The 20,400-nt window shown below is 40.6% G+C and overlaps 2 protein-coding genes across 7 annotated transcripts in view; both read right to left on the bottom strand.

Annotated features, from left to right (window-relative positions):
- Window positions 1–2,842, bottom strand: part of LOC126235858 (protein Mpv17-like) — a 294,748-nt gene extending 291,906 nt beyond the window's left edge. Inside the window, exon 1 of one of the 2 annotated variants that reach the window (XM_049944737.1) lies at window positions 2,660–2,842. The gene's annotated coding sequence lies outside the window, so the exon portion shown is untranslated. The remainder of the gene's footprint in view (window positions 1–2,659) is intronic. The other variant, XM_049944745.1, reaches the window with a different exon arrangement.
- Window positions 2,843–2,911: 69 nt separating this feature from the next.
- LOC126235861 (protein Mpv17-like) overlaps window positions 2,912–20,400 on the bottom strand; it is a 66,963-nt gene continuing 49,474 nt past the window's right edge. For all 5 annotated transcript variants that reach the window (XM_049944753.1, XM_049944755.1, XM_049944754.1 and 2 more), the window contains 2 exons: window positions 9,720–9,941; window positions 2,912–3,380 (listed from right to left, as the gene is read on the bottom strand). In XM_049944753.1, coding sequence (XP_049800710.1) covers window positions 3,225–3,380; window positions 9,720–9,941 — 378 coding nt within the window. In that variant the 3' untranslated portion in view covers window positions 2,912–3,224. The remainder of the gene's footprint in view (window positions 3,381–9,719; window positions 9,942–20,400) is intronic.

Raw genomic sequence — 20,400 nt, 5'->3', positions numbered from 1 at the left:
CCGACCTGTGCACTTGTGAGATTTCCATGGCTTCTGCAGTGAAGACGTAGTATGCGTTTAGAAGTGAATATCACGCTAGTTATGTTGTTGTCCATAACTAATTACGTGAAGTGGGAATCTACTGTTTCCTTGTTATTCAACTTATATTTTATTTAGTTGCTGGACCATCGACACCAATAAGCGTTTTGCAGGAATATACGGCATTCTCAAAAGTACTTCTGCTCTTGTACTCATCTTTTAAAGTCGTTAAATTTGTACTTGCAGATTTTATTTACTTGCAATCTTTCACTTATAAATGTCTATTCATTCAAAATTCGCAATTGCCGAGTTATAGGAACCTTCGACGATTCTATTCATACGTATATTCATATTGTATACTCAAGACTCAGCAGAATTTGGCTTGTAGTGCGGCAACTATGTATCCGAGCCCCTAGGCAACGAAACCAGCCAAAACTTTTAATATTTCAACTCTGCGTCTGAGCGTATGTAGTTGAGGGCCACTCGTCACATTTATTTTTTTGGAAGCCCGCAAACATCACTTCTCTATTTACGACTCTTGAGGAAGAAAGGGCTGCCATTCCTCCACAGACATTCGGAAACCTCACTGAAAGAGTCCCTAGCAGTTCAAAAACTATGAAACAACTACTAGGAGAGGACTGAGCCCCAGGTGTAATCACGCACAGATATCTGTACCTCGAGAATCACATTGCAGAAGTTTCCTACAATCATATTATGTGCATTTGTGTGAGAAAACGTCTCTTATTTTAAAGCAGTTCATCACGGTTTACTTAAGTTTTCTCCTTGAAACATTCAACAAATACCGGTACTTCAAACACTAGTGGAGGGAAAGAGATGCACCTTAGTCACAATCGTGCTTTTTATTCAAGCTCGGACAGCCCATGTCATGGCATTTGCGATCATTGCTTGCAAACAGTAATCCTCACTGGTCCCATTAAACATACACAGATTATTTTTAAATCATAATTATGATAACAGTAAAAATTTGTAAAAAATCACCAACGAGTTCTATTATCATCTGCAGAGATTTGAGGCTCGGAGTCAGCGAACCAGTGACGACGATCAATCAATAATTAAACAAACCTATATAATGAAGGTAACGCATAATGCAGGGGACTGAAACTTTTGAAACTGTGTCCGCGCGAAGAAAGTGCGTTATGTGATCCGAATTTTACTTTCGGAAAGTGTACCACCGTCTCAAATATTCGCTCGGATGACTAAACAATATGAAAATAGTTGCATGAACCCTGAGAATTGTGGCGCGTGGATGGAAATTTTAAAAATATCTACAAAGGCATATCCGACGCGCACCGCTATGTGCGACCGGTAGCAGTATATTATTAATTCGTTTATCCAAGAAGACAGACGACTTACAGTTGAACAAATTGCAGAAAAATTTCGAGCAAATATTGGCACAACTCATTCAATCAAATGGTTCAAATGGCTCTGAGCACTATAGGACTTAACATCTATGGACATCAGTCCCCTAGAACTTAGAACTACTTAAACCTAACTAACCTAAGGACATCACACAACACCCAGTCATCACGAGGCAGAGAAAATCCCTGACCCCGCCGGGAATCGAACTCGGGAACCCGGGCGTGGGAAGCGAGAACGCTACCGCACGACCACGAGCTGCGGACCAACTCATTCAATCATTCAAAACAAACTGAACTACCATAAGACTTGGGCAAGGTACGTTCCAGAGGGCATACCGTACATTTGAAAGAACTGAGATTTCGCATTCGTACCGAGCTCAAAAATCGTTTCAGTGGCGAAGGTGACGCAGTTTTTGGGCATGATTTTTAACCTGTGATGAAACTTGAGTACATCACTTTGATGCGTAATCCGTGCATCAAAGCATGTGATGGACAGACCCTGAATCGTCAGTCCATAAGAAATTCAAACCATAATCATTGGATGGTAAGGTCATGTTAACCATCCTTATCTATCCTTATGAGTGTCCATGGTCAGATTTTCTGTAACTTTTTGGAGGAAAAACGCACTGTCAACAGCCTATACCACTCAGGCATCACTGGGAAAAAAGTCAGTCCCGCACTGAAAAGGACACGCTCGGAATGGCAGAGGAAAGGAGTGCCGCATCTGCAACACAACGCTCGACCTAATAAACGGCACAACTGAGGCTGGAAACTCAGACGCGAGTCGCGAGCGCCTGTCATCCTCCTAAAGGTCCTGACCTTTCCTTCAAGTTCGCCGGCAACGAAGAGGCGAAAAAAAGTACAAAACTGGCCTCTAGATAAAGGTGAAGAATTCTCCGCTGAGGGAATAAGATTTGTTAGAAGGTGGGACAGGTGCGCAGAAGATGCTACAGAATACGTGGAAAAATAGACAACAAATTGTATAGATTTAGTAAATTTTTTTGCTGTAGGCTATTTGTATGATTACGGAATGGCGCTTGTAAAAACTACGTTTTGCATTGTAAACTGCGCTGATAACCTCGACGCTGAGCACTCCTAACCCACAAACACTCGCGCGCGCCCACACACACACACACACACACACACACACACACACACATTCTAAATTATCCAAGCTTCAAGTCTCCGCACACTTACGTTACATCCAGTAATTTTTGTAGAAACGCTTATCTCAGCCGAACTTATATCATCATGAAACTAACCTGTGTGTGTTACAGAAGCCTTAGGAACTGCTACGTTCAGCTGCTGAGGACGAGAACGCACGGCTTAATATACGTCATCCGTGATTGTCTACGTTTCGAAGAAGTAAAGAATATATCTGACGATATTTTGAGAAGGGGTTATCTCTGATGCGTATTCACACTGTCCATGAACTAGCATTTGTAGGAACAGCTGTCAGGGACTAATGTCTTCTCTTGAAGACGAATCTTAAACCAGTACAACTGAGCCACTCATAACGTGAAATCTCGTGAGCTATTTAATGGAAAAAGATAATATCGTGCTTTTATTTAACTGACAAAACAAATCTGAAGTGGGTAAAAAATCTTGGTTCCATGATTTTAGCGTGTTGTACAAGGAATACTGTATTTAGTATCAGGACCTTCCTGTAATTTGTAATTTTGTACTCTGAAATGTTATCTCCGGCTGTCCTTTTGAAGGTCACAGAGACAATGCAGATAAGTTCACTGATAAAGTTCGTTTCACAGCGAACACTTGAGCATTACAGATCCCAAGGGATACGGCTGCCGTGCCACATCCCAGCAGTAATTACTCGACGTGGGCGAGTTCCTGTTTCTTCTGAACTGGCTGATGAGCCTTCCAAGACATGTACGTGTTCCAGCCAACGGCTACTACCTGGACCAGGGGAACCTGATAGTGGACTGGCACGACGGAGAAGTTTAGAGTCTGCACCAAGGGCCATATCTAGAAAATGAAAATAAATCTATAAGAACTTACGCTGAAATCAAGAAAAGTTATTTAAATATTTAATTCACAAGTGTGTATAGAGTATTCATAAACTGTAGTAGGTAACACAACATGGAAATCTAAATGTCCGAAGTAACTTTCTGTATCCTCAGATAATTTAACTGCAAAGTAAGGTAGAGATAAGCTTTAAATGTATGCGAGACACAATTACAAACGCTTTTTAAACGCAGCATTTGATACCACATGCTTTTAAAGTAGATATTTAGGATATGATCATCTTTTTAGTGTCAAAGAATGCGACTGGGTGGTTTCCCAAAACCTCTTCAGGTGACTGTCTTTATAAAGGGCATAGTTAGGCTTCTTCCCCAATATTGCCCAACTGAATTAGTGATTTGTTTTAAGTTAGTTACATGTTCCATAGATCATATTCAGGATAAAAGTTATGAGGTGGAATTTGTCAACTGAACAAACAAGGAACACATATTTAAAAAAAAAAATAATAAATAATTTACAGTATTAGAAGCGAAGATCGTTTGACGTGAAATAGTTTATTTCAAAACCAGTTTCAAAGTAACTAGCTGTCATTCTCCGGTTCTCAGATCTCCCAGAAATATAGCTGCACATCAGTCTCGTCGACATACTGAGAACATGTTCCAATTATAATAATACAGTTCCATACAGCTTATTAAATATATAAAAATTGCTGAGTAAAATATCCGTAGCCTCAATAAGGTGTATAGGAGCAAACACAGGTACGTCAGTAAAGATGATGCTTCGACAACAACTCAGGTTGCCATCTGAGGGTGACAGCTAATTACTTTTGAAGCTGATCATAAATTCTCTAGTTCACATCGAGCGATCTTGGCTTCTAGTACTATAAATTACAACATTAGATCGCCCCAACAACAGGTGTAAATTATATACAATAATACAAAAGATAAAAAATACTCGTATGTATACATTCTGGCCATTTACAGATTTTTTCATGTATAAATGAATAAATATTTCTATCCGAGAATTACTCTATCGTACAGAAGGATGTATCACGGAGAAATATCTGTAATATACATCTGAAAGCACTTCTACTACGTGTCAGATATTCTATTTCCATCAGCAGCGTGTCATGGAGTTTCATGCCTGCATACTTCACCCCTTTCCGTGGTAAAGTTAGATTCATAAAAGAATACTGCTGATCATTTTTCCTTATAGTATTGTACCTGTGAATATCTGTTACACTAAAGTGGACTGTTGCTAACAAATTTCGTAAGTGAGTAAATGTATTATTACGCTGTGGTTAAGAGATGACTGCAAGACGTGTGTGTGTGAACCATACACACAATTCTAATTACTTTATTTTGTGCAAAGAATACTTTTTCCCTAAATGAGAAGCCTATTACACCGAAAGACATCAGTGAATGAAAATATGCAAAATACTTTAACTTACTGACTTCCATAGATCCCCAAAGTTGGCAATTATTCTTGTGACAGAAGCAGCAAAACGTAAACGTTTTAGCAGGTCTACTATAAGGTTTTCCTAGTAAAGTTTTCTTTAATATGCTCACCATTTATACCCTGTTTATTATTTCTCGTCGATGTACTAAATTAACAGGCGGTGGAATATTTTTGACACTACAAAATTGGATCAGGTGTATTTTTCAAAGTTTAAAGCTAGTCCATTTACACAAAACCAGTTCGTAACTTTCACAAAAACAACCTATATAATATTTATTCTGCTGAAGTTTCTCCACTCGGCTTCACAATAATGTTTGGTTCATCTGCAAAGAGGACTAATTGAGCCTCCTGATTCAAATAAAATTGCGTTTTACGCAGCTTTAATTTTTCGCCGAAATTGGGAACTCCAAAAATTTGACTAGTTACGCTTTCTACCAAAAGTGTTCAGTTTTCCTCTACATAGTGTTATTTCTCTATTTTTCTGAGCTGTTCAGTTACGCAGTGCGAATAATTATGTTATAGAGTTGGAAGCTGATTCGATATAAAAGTGTTTTTGATTTTATAAAATGGATCTTGGAAAAGGAAGAAGCGCCTGCAGTGTTTTCAAAACAAATCGCTGAAGCGTAGCCTTCATCTGATTGGCAGTGTGGGACCGGGCATTATCGTGCAACAGAATGCTTCCTCTATTTGTCGAATTCCTCAATCATGGAACAACGATCACTGCGCAGCGGTATGAATACATTTCGCAGCAACTGCGACGTGCCATTAGTCAAAACGCCCTGGAAAGCTGTTGGATAGAATCATCCTGTTGCACGATAACGCCCGCCGCCACACCGTCAACTGGATGAAGGCTATGCTTCAGCGATTTCGTTTGGAAACACTGCAGCATCCTCCGTACAGTCCGTATCTTTCACCGTGTAATTTTCACATCTTTGGCGACCTGAAAAAAGACATGCGTGGACGTCGGTTTCAGTCGTACGAGGAAGTGCAAGAGAGGGTGCGGTTGTGAATCTCAGCGGCCGATAGCATTCTGCCGATAGCATTGATCATCTCGTGTCCCAGTGGGATAAATGTCTTAACACGTGTGGTGATTACATTTTAATGGAACCATTGCATGGTTGCGTTGTGGTGGATGTTCGGTTTTCATTTTACTGCCCCTCATACAAGTACTAGCAGAACTCTGGCAGCCATGTAACATGCCGTAACAACAGTAAGATCTTAATCTACTGAAAATGGAGATAAGTGTCACGCCTTGTCAATGACAGTTTCAAACCCGAGAGGAATTGCTGCTTTCAGTGAATACGGGTTCATTCCAAACAGTTTCCGAGCAAGCGCTCCGAAGTGAACCGTATGCAGTGGGCATTTGCAGTCAGTTACCTTTCAAAAGGCCATTTCTCACAGCTCACAAGAAGCTGCACGCCTTTAATGGACCGAGCAACACAGAAACTGGACAGTAGCTGATTGGAGGGGTTTAGTGTGGTCTGACCAGTCGTAATGTTGTCTCTTTTTAAATGATGCTGGGAGTTAGTGCAGCAATGGCCCAATGGAACCTTTAATCCTCAGTATGTGAGGGTGTAGTTCAGGCCGTAGGTGGTTTTGTGATTTTTTGAGGGTGGATTTCGTAGCATGATCTGGGCTCACTCATTCTGGTTACCGTAACCAGGAAACAGGATTTTTCAACATTGTTGTTGTTGTTGTCTTCAGTCCTGAGACTGGTTTGATGCAGCTCTCCCTGCTACTTTATCCTGTGCAAGCTGCTTCATCTCCTCTGCAGCCTACATCCTACTGAATCTGCTTAGTGTATTCATCTCTTGGTCTCCTTCTACGATTTTTACCCTCCACGCTGCCCTCCAGTACTAAATTGGTGATCCCTTGATGCCTCAGAACATGTCCTACCAACCGATCCCTTCTTCTAGTCAAGTTGTGCCACAAACTCCTCTTCTCCCCAATCCTATTCAATACCTCCTCATTAGTTATGTGATCTACCCGTCTAATCTTCAGAGCGACAAATCTTATTTTTCTTACATCCATTATCAAACTCAGCGTCAGAACTGCCTCTCTGATGCCAAACTGATCGTCGTCTAACACATCCTCGATAATTCTCGCACTTGTCGGCTCTTGTCGCACTTGTCTAATCTTCAGCATTCTCCATTTCGAAAGCTTGTATTCTCTTATTGTCCAAACTATTTATCGTCCATGTTTCACTTCCATACATGGCTACACTCCATACAAATACTTTCAGAAACTACTTCCTGACATTTAAATCTATACTCGATGTTAACAAATTTCTCTTCTTCAGAAACGCTTTCCTTGCCATTGCCAGTCTACATTTTATATCCTCTCTACTTCAACCATCATCTGTTATTTTGCTCCCCAAATGGCAAAACTCCTTTACTACTTTACGTGTCTCATTTCCTAATCTAATTCCCTCAGCATCACCCGAGTTAACTCGACTACATTCCATTATCCTCGTTTAGCTTTTGTTGATGTTCATCTTATATCCTCCTTTCAAGACACTGTCCATTCCGTTCAACTGCTCTTCCAAGTCCTTTGCTGTCTTTGACAGAATTACAATGTCATCGGCGAATCTTAAAGTTTTTATTTCTTCTCCATGGATTTTAATACCTACTCCGAATTTTTCTTTTGTTTCCTTTACTGCTTTCTCAATATACAGATTGAATAACATCGGGGATAGGCCACAACCCTGTCTCACTCCCTTCCCAACCACTGCTTCCCTTTCATGTCCCTCGACTTTTATAACTGCCGTCTGGTTTCTGTACAAATTGTAAATAGCCTTTCGCTCCCTGTATTTTACCCCTGCCACCTTCAGAATTTGAAAGAGAGTATTCCAGTCAACATTGTCAAAAGCTTTCTCTAAGTCTACAAATGCTATAAACGTACAAATGCTATAAACGTAGGTTTGCCTTTTCTTAATCTAGCTTCTAAGATAAGTCGTAGGGTAGTATTGCCTCACGTGTTCCAATATTTCTACGGAATCCAAACTGATCTTCCCCGAGGTCGGCTTCTACCAGTTTTTGCATTCGTCTGTAAAGAATTCGCGTTAGTATTTTGCAGCCGTGACGTATTAAACTGATAGTTCGGTAATTTTCACATCTGTCAACACCTGCTTGCTTTGGGATTGGAATTACTATATTCTTCTTGAAGTCTGAGGGTATTTCGCCTGTCTCTTACATTTTGCTCACCAGATCGTAGAGTTTCGTCAGGACAGGCTCCCCCAAAAGCTGTCAGTAGTTTTAATGGAATTTTGTCTACTCCTGGGGCTTTGTTTCGACTTAGGTCTTTCAGTGCTCTGTCAAACTCTTCACGCAGTATTTTATTTTCAATATTATCGGTGAGCAAAAGCTGCCCTTTCTTCTACATCTTTCTGTTGAGTATACTGCGGACACTCCCATGTTCGACGATAACAGTCGCGTTCATAGGACTGCATTCACACGTTCCTGGTCCGACAAACAGTCATCCTATTGCATCTCGGATGACCGCTGCATCACCCGATCTTAATCCTATGTAAAATGCCGAGGACTATTTGGAACACCGGTTGAAATGTAGCATTCAGCACCCTCAAAATTTTCTAGATGTACAGGATATGGTTTCAACTGGACATGGCATAACTGAAGAACCTTGTGCACTCTCTTCAACGGCGATCTGAGGGAATTATTAAAGCTCTATAGTTACACGATATTAGCGCAATTTCTCCTAGGAATGACCTTTTTTTATCTTCACTGATGGTGATTAACGCTTTGCTTTTAGTACACCATAAAGAGTGAGATGCTTTGTTCCATATCCTGAAACTACTAATCATTACTCGCATTGTATCCCCATCTTCTGTTCGTTATCTACAGTTATGCAATTCGCTAAATATCGGCTTAGTAATTCAAAGATTTTTTTTTATTATTTGGTTAGTTACAGCGATTTCTTCCCTTTATTGTGCTAGACACAGTGATTCGGTGTGTGATTCGTCCAGTGGATATATTTGTAGATTTGACCAACTAATCACAATACTCCTCCTTGATATACACGACTAGCGGATAAGCGACGTCAGCGCAGTAACTACGGTGGCAGCTTGAACTAACAGCCGTAAACATTAGATATCAACTGGATCAGTTGGGGGCGTGCATCTTTAGTGTGTCAATGTTGCTGTGTTACAAATTGCAGTGGAGCAGCGAACTGAACATCTCTAAACAAATTGTTCAAGACATTCTCCAGAACGTTTTGAAGAAGACAAAAGTATGTGCAACGTCTGACCCACATACCTTGACTCTCGAACAAAAAGAGACGGTTTGTGAACGCTTGCCATAACTCGATTGAAATCAAACACGTAGACGATTCTTTTGTTGAAAAAAAAAAAAAAAATCATCACCTGTGACGAGACTTGGTATTATCAAAACGAATCTAACATAAGACGACAAAATGCAGAATGGGTCTCTGATGACTAACCAAGATTGAAGAAGATGCGACTGTGACACGCGAGTAGAACAACATCCCAAAAAAGGACTTTTCTGACAGTTTCTCATGAACTTTCTGTGTGTTGTACCCAAGCGCATGGAAGACTATGTAAAACACCAGAAGCTTTAAAACCAGCACTTTAAATTTTCTCTGTGATTCATTAATCCAGTCTCTAAACTTTTTCGATCGATGACGTGCTTGCCAAGACCTTTTAAAATTAGAAATCTCATTGCGTAAACTACGCTCTCTCTATCATAAGGATGTACACATTTTGTAGGAAGCTATTAAATATTGAGAAGAGATCCCTTTTGTGTTCATCACATTAGTTCTTTTTTTTTTTTTTTTTTTTTTACTGCTATACTTACTTATCTACAATAACTGTCTAGTTTTGTGTAACATAAATGTTATATTTACGCTTACCTTATAGTTAGTCATCATAATATCCGGGTAATCTGCTTCCAGTTTCTCTTTCATCTGATCTACAGATTTTCCATTTGCAAATCCAATTATCGACACTAGGACGCCTAGGAAAACTGGAACGAAGCACAGCTGATCAAGTGCAACCTTCTTCACGACGATTATCGCACTCCTGCCTTTAAATCTGGAATCCAGGAAACCAAACCACGTTCGCAGAACTGGACCCTACAACAATATGTTCACTCATTCAAATATCTATCGCTAATGATAATTTAATTAGATAACATAGTAATATTAAAACTTGCATTCATTCAGCGTTCTCTTACAGAATTACTTTTTAAATAGTTTTATGTACAATGACGACAGTAAAATGGTGAAAGGAAGAAAGGAAGGAAAGAAAGAAAGAAACAAAGAAGGTTAGAATACAACTTCTTGTCGATAGTATGATTACTAGAACCAGAATTCAAAATCTTTTGGAGAATAGTGTAGAAAGTAAGCAGTTTAGGTCTTATTTGGGGTACCATCCCAGCTTCCACTGAAGAGATTTAATGGAGCCAAAGAAATTTCCAAAAGGATAACTGTATGAAATGAGAGTAAAATCACTAGCAGGACACGAGACACACTGGTATCAGTATGCCTTAGTTCAGTGACAACAGTTATAAGTCGATGATCAGGAAAGCAGCCAATTGCAGAAAGACGTGTGAATCTTGGAACAAATTTTTCTATATCACACTTTGGAAAACATAATAATCCAGTAGACTCTCACACATACGTTGCATACACTGCAAAGAACGATACATATTTGATTTGCGCCTTAATATGATGACATTTTCTATTACTACTGGCGAACAACTATGCGTGCTTTATTCTGACATGCACCTGTATATTAAAAAATAGCTTAGCGCCCGCTGCTTTGCTCGCATAGACTGCATGGTCTGCACAGAGTTTTTTTGTTTTTCTTTGATCGAAGTTTTATGTTGTTCACGAGCCGCAATATCTTCTAAAATTTTCATGCTAATTAAGGCCATGGAAGTACCACCCTTTCCGAAAGTACTTCTGATAAAAAACGATTCTGATACTTGAAGTCCAAGGTTCGTTAATCATGCCTTTTGCGTTTGTGGCGATGTTTCCATAGAAACTTTCATCCCAGAACACATATTTCTTTTTATCTAATCGAGAAGTGAAATAGCAGCTTTCGTAGATTTAGCTTTACATTTGTTTTTAATATAACGAAACATTTCCTTAAAAACTCTCATCCCCTGTTTCACCTTCTTAGGAACCGAATTTCCAAAAACAATCAAACAAATATTTTTTTAACTTGTAAGAAGCCAAAAAAATTTTTCTTATATTTATCTTCAAAAATGCTTTCATAATGAAGTATTTCTATTAAAAACTTTCATCTCCTATCTCACCCCCATAGGGGTTGAGCTTCCAAAACCAGGAAATACATATTTTTTTTAAATTTCTAACCGAGAAGCCAAATACAATTTTTTATAAATTTAGCTTTCCAAATGCTTTCATAATGAAATAATTTCATAAAACTTTTCACCTCCTATTTCAGTCCCTTAGGGGGATGAATTTTCAAAAACTGATACACGTATTTTTTTATTTCTAATCAAGAAGCCAAATACAAATTTTCTTAGGTTTAGATTTAAAAATGTGCTCATAATGATATACTTTAATAAAAATTTTCATCCACCGTTTGCTTCCTTATGGCTTGAAATACCGAAAACAATGAACCCATATTTTTTTTATTTCCAACTGAGAAGTCAAATACCTATTTTCATAGCTGTAGCCTTAAACATGCTTTAGTAGTAATTTAATAATGATTTATTTAAAAAAACCTTTCACTCACTATTTTAAACCCTTAGCGGTGGAATTTCCAAAAAATGCTGAAACACGTATATCTTTATTTCTGACCGAGAAACAAAATATCAATTTGCTAGAACTTCAAAACTGCCGTAACAGTGGCACATTTTCAAGAAATTGTCCACACTCTATTTCAACCTCTTTGGGCTGGGAGTCTCGAGAAATCCATTCTTAAACGACACCCTTTTCAAATTGCAGGTACCGAGGGAGGTGGCGCATTGGTTAGCTCACCGGACTCGCATTCGGGAGGACGACGGTTCAAGCCCGCGTCCGGCCATCCTGATATAGGCTTTCAGTGATTTCCCTAAATCTCTTCAGGCAAATGCCGGGATGGTCCCTTTGAAAGGGCGTGGCCGATTCCCTTCCCCATCCTTCCCTAATCCGAAGGGGCCGATGACCTCGCTGTTTGTCCCCTCCTCCAAATTCAACCAACCAAATTGCAGGTTTATATCCTAAGCGGGTTGGGCTGGACGATGTTGAGTCAGTCACTCAGAACACTGCCTGTTAGATAGATAGTGTTTTCTTGAAGATCTTGTAACTTATTACTTTGGCTCACGATCTGGTGATTATCTGATCGACGCCATTGTCACGATTTGCGTTTGGAATTGTTTGAGAATCACCATTTGGTGTACGTGATTATGATGAGTATATGTGGGGAACAGTATTGGGTTTTCATTATTTATCAGGATGAGTGAGAAAGGATATGTTAAAAACTCGGTACAAGCACATAGTCTATTCTGCTCGAATAACAAAAATAAAGTCGTCAGATATGGTGTTATATCACGAAAGAATCACTCAAAAGTAGACACAGGTTATAATTACTCGTTATCGCATTCCCCAACAACGACAATAATGTACACTTTTTCTTGCTGAAAAAGGCATATGCAATCAAATGTTGACATGGACAGTTCAGACTTGGCTTCACTATGTCTATGAAATAACAGTAAGTGCAAATTTTTATGATTATTGTTATGCAAATAATTTGTAATCACGCTGAGCATACCTTACAACGCAACACCGCGCTGTACTATGCTCATACTGTCGAATCATTCTTTGCAGTATGGTTGTTGATACTTTTTCAGCCGGCCGCTGTGGCCGAGCGGTTCTAGGCTACTAGTAACAGTCTGTAACTTTAATCGTTTGTTTCCGTCACTAACGGTCATACGTGGCATCAGCTTCACGATCTCCCATAAGACTACTACGTGTTGCACGTTTCTTTTCAGAAATGTGATAAAATATGTAGAGTTTACTCCCAGTCGCCACGAAAGACTCCTGAAGTTTAAGCCCATTAGTCTCCCGGTGTATTTAGGCGGCTGAGTTTCGCAAAAGGTGCCGAACTGTTTAACAAGGTTGGGATGAATTATCGCAGCTCCTTGCTGTCTAACAAGCCAAGTCCGCCACAGACCGACTTCAAAGACTGTGTTAGCATTCGTTGCAGCTTGCTATGGAGGATCGATGCCCTCTGGTAACGTATTCGACAAGTACGATCACGAGATGAAAGGAGCGCAACGCTTCGCAGCCAAGTTTTCTCGTATTTAAACTTACCTAATGTTGGTAGGAAATAGTAACGAGCTTACTAGCGATGAAAGTTTCATGAGTACTGAAGTAAAACTGCTGTTAGTTTGGCAGCCCTGAATTACTATGCGTCACAGTAATGTTTTGTTACAATTAGGTTGGTTCATATATCCGTAGCGTTTTTGTTTTGAAGGTTGATAATCTGATAGCTATGGCTTTATTTATCGATTTTCAATTTGATTTGTAGTTCGCTGTTGCTATTTGAGTTTATATATTGTCATTTTGTCATTTGGAGAAAGTGAGCGGAGCTGTGGGCGGTAGAAAACGAAGTGCCAAGTGGAGAAATCGGAACATTTCCGACATATTCTTCTATTTGAGTTCACCTGTGCAGCTGCAGTTGCAGCCAGAAAGATTTGCGCCGTGTATGGGGATAATGGCATTGGGCAGAGCACGGCAAGAAAATGGTTTTCTTGTTTTAAGGATGAGAGTTTTAACATTAATGATTTTCCATATTCAGGAAGACCTTCGGGGTTTGACGAAGATCGTTTAAACGTTTTAATCCATAATGATCGGTCAGTGCACTCGAGATGAACTGGATAATTCCACCATGTGCGACATTTGCATGCAATGGGGAAGATTAAAAAATCGGGTGTATGGATACCGCATGCTCTAAACGAAAATCACAAAAATCAACGAGTGGCCATATGTGCAACTATGCTTGTTCGTCATCAATTGGCTCGCGAACAACCACCGACCATTCCTTTTCTGTATCGTTACTGGTGGCGAGAAATAGCGTCTTCATTCTAAAATACGGAAAAGAAAGGAATGATTGAGCCCAGACAAAGCAGCAACTCCCAGTACAATATGCATCTGGTGTAACAGCGACGATATGCAATGTATGCAATAATGTTTTAGTTTGCTTCTGACACGAAACAATAATAATAACAGCGACTATGTGGTGTACTACGAACCGCTTCCCCGGTGTGTAACCATCAATAAAGGCATTTATAGTCAACAAATGAGGCGTCATGCAGATGCAGTCCAAGAATAACCACCAGGAAGACTGCGTGAAGTGATGCTGCTCCACGATAACGACCGACGGCATTTTCCTACACTGACAAAAAAAAACGCTTCACAGGAGTTGGTTGGGAAGTCATTCTACATCCACATTATTCACCTGATCTCGCGCCCACAGAGTTTCACCTTTTCCGCTCTTTATCGACCAGCCTTCAAGGAACTTCCGAATGAAAATGCGCCCTGAACATGGTTCGGCGAGTTCTTCGCCTCAAAACCATGTGGTTTCTAGTCGCAGAATCGGAAAGTTACCCCAGAGTTGGTAGACTGTCGTAAACACTGAAGGAGAATATACTATGACTGAAGTCTCTGTTATGTGTTACCCTTAACCTTACGTAAAAGCACTACTAACTTATGCACTAACCCAATATTAAGATAATTAAAACTTTTATCCATTGTGGATTTGGAACACCGCGACTGTCTTGTTAAAGGAGTGAGGACGGACCAGTCAGATGTTGCGTATCGGAAGCCGCAGTGACGTCCGGGCCACCAGGGAATTAAAGTGGCACCAAAGGTGTCGCAGGTCTCGTCACTGGCACCCCGACGTCACCCTAATAACTTCGAATATTAGCTAGAAGCTTGTCGACGTTAGCCAACGCAGCTTCCAGCTGTATACGGACAGCAGCCAATTCTCCTTGTGTCCGCTCACAACAAGCACAGTCCCTAGCCGTATCGTACAGTGAATAAAATAGTTATGAGGTCTCAAATGGCGCTACTGAGTTTGAAAATATACCAAAGGAGAATAAAGTAACACGAAAAGTTGGTGTGCTGATTTCTCACTGAAATCTGAGACCTCAAGCTATTAAACAGAGATAAATTTCTCTACACGGAAAATTTACTCTAGGAAGCCGCCCAACACAACGATATTCACTAGACTTACGCAAAAACAAAAAACTACGATTAATTTTCTAACCACTAGTTTCCACAAAAAATACACACGTACAGTGCACTTCTTTGCAGAAGCACGAGGCCAAAAAACAAAGACTAAATTCATTTACAGTTTATCACACAAGTGTTGCTGCTGCTGCTCTGCTGCGTCCTCACGGCTCGGTGGCTGCCGCTACACCAACATATGATATGGCACACATTAAAAGTTTTTGAATCATAAGAATAGCTACGCATATACAAAGACCACTTAACTATTACATATCAGCAATTCAACACAGGTCTACAGCATAACATACGGGTAAATCTTTCTATAAGCGATGGTTACATTCCGCGGAATTGCCGCGGATACCGAATTTGCGTGAATCGAGAGCCATTTTATATCTAAAATGTGGGGTTAGGTTACTCTTTATGCACATATTAAGTTCAGAATTTCAGTGTTTCTTAATATAAATAATAAAATAGCTATTATAATTTTAATAAAAAACCATTTTAATGCAAAATTTTTACACGTAAAAATTTAGCACGGAAACTCAGAATAATTCACTAAATCAGTATCATATATCCAATGAATTCCCAGCCGGCTCTCGTTCCAACCCTTTAGTGGTCTAGAACTTCCCAACCCATGGGCCGCGGTCCACTTGTGCCTCTCCGACACCGTGGCACTGGGCCGTGGACGCCGGTGAAGGTCGAAGAGAGGATAAAAATTATCAGGAGGTCAGGGGCGTCACTAATCAGTCGTGAAGGTCAGCGAGAACAGAATGAAATAAGAGTTAAAATGCTCCATCGCTATCCTATACCACGCACAAGGGAATGGCCCATTCTATCATTTCGAGACCTACCCTGCTGCTCTAAGACGAACTACCAGTATTCTTTTTTCATGGTGAAAATTACCAAAATCGTGTGCCACCAGGCTACTGGAACTGCACCCTCCTACATATCGCGCTACAGGGCTGGCCCGCGGCTTTGGCTGGCTGCTCGTGGCATAAACACATAACGTGTTACAATCCGATCGTAATTTATACAGTTAGTAGTTTCTCAGACACAGTTGTTCATAAGAACGATTCGCTTGAATTTTGCTCATTTACTATCCCGACGCGAGGAGGAGGAGGGATGTTTGATGTTTTACTTGCAGTTTACGGCTAAGATTGTGAGAGACAGAGCTTTGTTCAGTTTTCTTACTACTGAAGCGGAAGGAAACGGTCGTCATCCTTTTAAGGAATTATCCCGGCGTTTGTATGGAGTGATACGGGTGACCACAGAAAACCGATATATGGATGGTCGATCCAACAATTGATACCTTGTCTCGAATGCGAGTTGAGGGCGTTAGCCACTACACCACTTCGCTCAGTCCTCGTGGAGATATTGTTGAATTACTATTCACTGAGACACTTGCTGTGGGTTCTAGCAACGACAGAGATACTGAAGGATACGTTTCTTAACGGTATGTGAAAGCGCCTGTTAATGTTGAGGTTGAACTTCTTCGCAAAAGAATCCAAGAAATTTGCTAAAATTGGAAAGCAATGTGGGCAGAGCCAGCTATTGTGGTGGAAACAACGCCAAGCAGAGCTCTCATGCGAGGCTCCGTTTTTATATGCAGAAAGAGCCTTAAGCTACTAAAATAAAACCTCATTTCCTATGAGAAGCAGAGACAGTGTCAGCTATGATTTTTGTGTATGGAACTAGGGCATATACTAGCTTATGGCGTATCAGACGAAGGAAGACTATTTCAAATGAGTGTACGTTTCCAGATTTTTGTGAAAACAATTACAGATTCGTCAGACAGTTTTCCATTTTAACCCTACCCGTTTTGCTTGCCTGTCAAATACGAAACAGAAACGTCGGTCACTTATACATCATAATTATAAAAAAAAACCTTGTTAAGGGAGAAAAGGAAACTACTTTGTTAATTTTATTAGATTTGAAAAAAATTGATACCTGACCTGTCTTTGTCTGGAGACACCTAAATGCTTCTTAAAGGAAATCACTTGCTGACGGACAAATGCGTCTATAAATACTACTCGAAATTGTAATTGATATTGTAATTGTATGCTTTAAATAAACTAAACAGTTTATTCAGAATGACTGACGAAATGTCATCATAAAATAAATACTTTTCTTAAAGGAACAGTTTTACAATTTGCATATGTATGTGCTCAAATTATTTACTATCAACTGCACATTAGCAATCGTCGTTCGAGAGATAAATGAACATATGGAAGTACAATGGATAATCTGCTGTTGCTATTCGACAGCGCATGTCCTCTTGCGTACTTGGGGCTTAATCATAGACTGCATCTTTCAGTGATTTCCACACAAACAAATCAAGAGGAGTCAAATTAAGAGACCTGGCCATCTACTATATGCAATACTCCATCCTATCCAAGACCAGGAAACTTTTCTTTCAGCATTTGTGTTGCAACACGAGTGAGCTGAACAGCCGTTGTGTTGGAAACACAAACACTGGTACTTATTCAGTGGTACCTCTTGTACAAAGACAGAATGTTCGTAAGAAAGTGTGCATACGTATTCTCCTTTAACACCCTTGGCATGAATTAATTTCTCGCAATGGAATTTCCTGTGACGCCGCACCACGTGTTTACGCTCACGGTCGTTGTTCTACTCGACGAAGCCAGCGTGAATTTTCAGCTGGGCAGTAGCGCATGTAACCTAAATTTGTGTTATCGTGGTTCGTAAATGCTGCTTCGTCGGTAACAAGCACACGTTGGAAAAACATAGCGTCGTCTCCCAACCAATGCAAAACAAACCAACAAAATTCTATACTACTTTTGAAATCATGTCCTCCGAGTGCCTGATGTAGTGACAGAAGATAAGGGGGGAATTTATGTCGATGCAAAATGCGGATGACAATCCTCCCGCTTCTCCCACATTCCCTCGTTAATATGTGCCATATAATAGTAACGTGTTTGAATTCACCTCACTGTTGTATATGTCTGCATGAAAGGAATGTTGCAGCAGAAATGGCATGCCGATAGACGACACAGTTCTGCATTGCAGACATGTAACCAGTCGAAAGGCTTGATACAACGACGTAGCGTGGCATGAGCGTTTCCGGACGACTTACGTTTTGGTATCAGAATGTTTCTCGGATTCCTTTACGAAAGGTTTCAGCCCGAACATTAACAAGCATTACGTCACTGCACTCGTCTTTTCAAGCGCTCTCGGATGCCGTAAAAAAGTATATCATACTGTTTTTAAAAATCGTACTTGCTTCTATATCTCGAGCAATAAGAGTTAAGAACCTACATCACATGCACATGCCCCTTACTGTAATATAATTTACCGAAAAACAACCTCGTTTCGATAACTGGAACCGTTCACAAAATAAAAGAGGTTGCACGTGATTCGCCCTTTATATGCAGGGAGTTCATTTTAACTAAAGACACTGAAATATCTCGAAAACTACACACTGAATAAAAAAAAAAACAAAAAAAACAAAATTCCAATTTGTTTGTCTCGGAGGGGGACATCCAACGATACTACACTCGACCCGCTAACCCACTCCGTGCATGGGTGGCGGGTGGGAGGGAGGGGCGCTACTTTGATTCTTCAGTGGCAATTCTTCGTTTTTTATTTCAGACTATGAATCTACTGCAAAATCTACATACGTTTCGTCTGAAGCATTTCCTTCGTTTCGCCACAGATGGCGCTGTAATCTGAGGAATAAAAATGGGTACACAATCGTAATTTACGGCATACTACTCAATGGCCCTTGAACATCCAATGGAACATGGGACCCCACCTTTATGCTACAAGGGTAGGACAGGCCAATATTTCATAACGTCTAATTAGAAACCCCATTCGCAACGTTATATTCTTCAGACACTTCGAACAGGGAACTACTCGCCGCGCCACCATGGCCGCTTAACGAACTGCGACGTATTTAAAGAGGCAGTAGTACACTTCGACCGGAGCTCACGTATCGTGCAGACGTAGAACAGATGGCAGCTCTAAACATTACAATACTTGTGCAGTGTTTATTGCTTGCATACCTACGTATCATTTGGAGGACAGACGTGCAAGAGGACGATGAATGTTGCAGCCACAGAAGAAAAAACTGAAATGATTCTGATTTAAGGAGAATGTAGAAGAAATGTTGACGCTGCTGTTGCTTTGTATGCCGAGCGTTTTCCAGAGAGAAGCTAATAAAATAGCTGTCCTAGCGATAGTACACAACGCAAGATTAGCGCCCGGCAATTACACCGCGATTCTGATATGTCCGTGGGTAGTATGGTCACAACACTGCATCGTCGTATCATCCACATCGTGCGTCACTGCATCAAGATCTTCATGGCACCGATTTCCATAACCAGGTAGTGTTTTGTGAATGAGCACGTCAACAAATGCGAACAACCCCCAAGTTCTTTGCCGAGGTGCTATTTTACGATAAAACTACATTCACAAATCATGGTAGCGTTAACCGGCTTAACGTGCATTACTGGAGTGTAGACAATTCCCACTGGTTACGCAAGTTGACCATCAACGTCCTTGATCGGTTAACGTATTGTGTGGCATCATGGGAAAGAACTTCATTGATCTGTAATGATATAACACAATTTCAGAGACTTTATTGGTATCAACGTCGTATGGTGCTGTGATCGAGCCTGAAACGCAGGTGCAGGTACTGAGGTGCTATTCCAGAACATGGAGAGCCGCGGAAATTCTATTCATGTGTAAGGGGGAATTTAATGTAGTCTGGGGCGGCAGTGAGAATCCGGATCGATGAAGGAGGCGTGTCAGGGATAAGCCGTGCAGTTGTGTGAACCGCTATGCCAAGGTGGTTTAGTGGCTAGCGCACCTGCCTAGTAAGCAGGAGACCAGGGTTCGATTCTCGACGTTGGTACAAATTTTCACTCGCCGCTGCAGTCTATATAAATAATGTCTTTGGTCTGTATTTTATCGACGGCACGTTGAATGGACGCAAATATGGAACGTTTTTGGTACATGAACTACCGGAACTATTGCAGGATGTCGTCCTGGGCATTCGATAACGTTTGTGGTTTGAGCGTGACGGTTGCCCAGCGCATTACATAATTGAAGCACGGGAGGTATTAGACAGTGTTTACACTGGTCGGTCAATCGTCAGAGGTGGCGATATTAACTGTCGTCCTAGGCGCCGGATTTGATGTCACAGGATTTCCTTATGTGGGGATATTTAAAATATAGGTGTACCAGCAAGTGCCCACAGGCTGTGAAGACATGCTCGATCGCATCAGAAACGCCTCTGCTGGCATTTCCGCAGACCTCCTCCTGTCCTGTGTACGGTCATTTGAAAAGCGGATCACTAAGTGTATTGAAGCTGGCGGTACGACGTTTGAAC

This window comes from Schistocerca nitens, chromosome 2, assembly GCF_023898315.1.
Source record: "Schistocerca nitens isolate TAMUIC-IGC-003100 chromosome 2, iqSchNite1.1, whole genome shotgun sequence".
Classification (NCBI taxonomy): domain Eukaryota; kingdom Metazoa; phylum Arthropoda; class Insecta; order Orthoptera; family Acrididae; genus Schistocerca; species Schistocerca nitens.
This window is presented reverse-complemented; position numbering and strand designations above follow the sequence as displayed.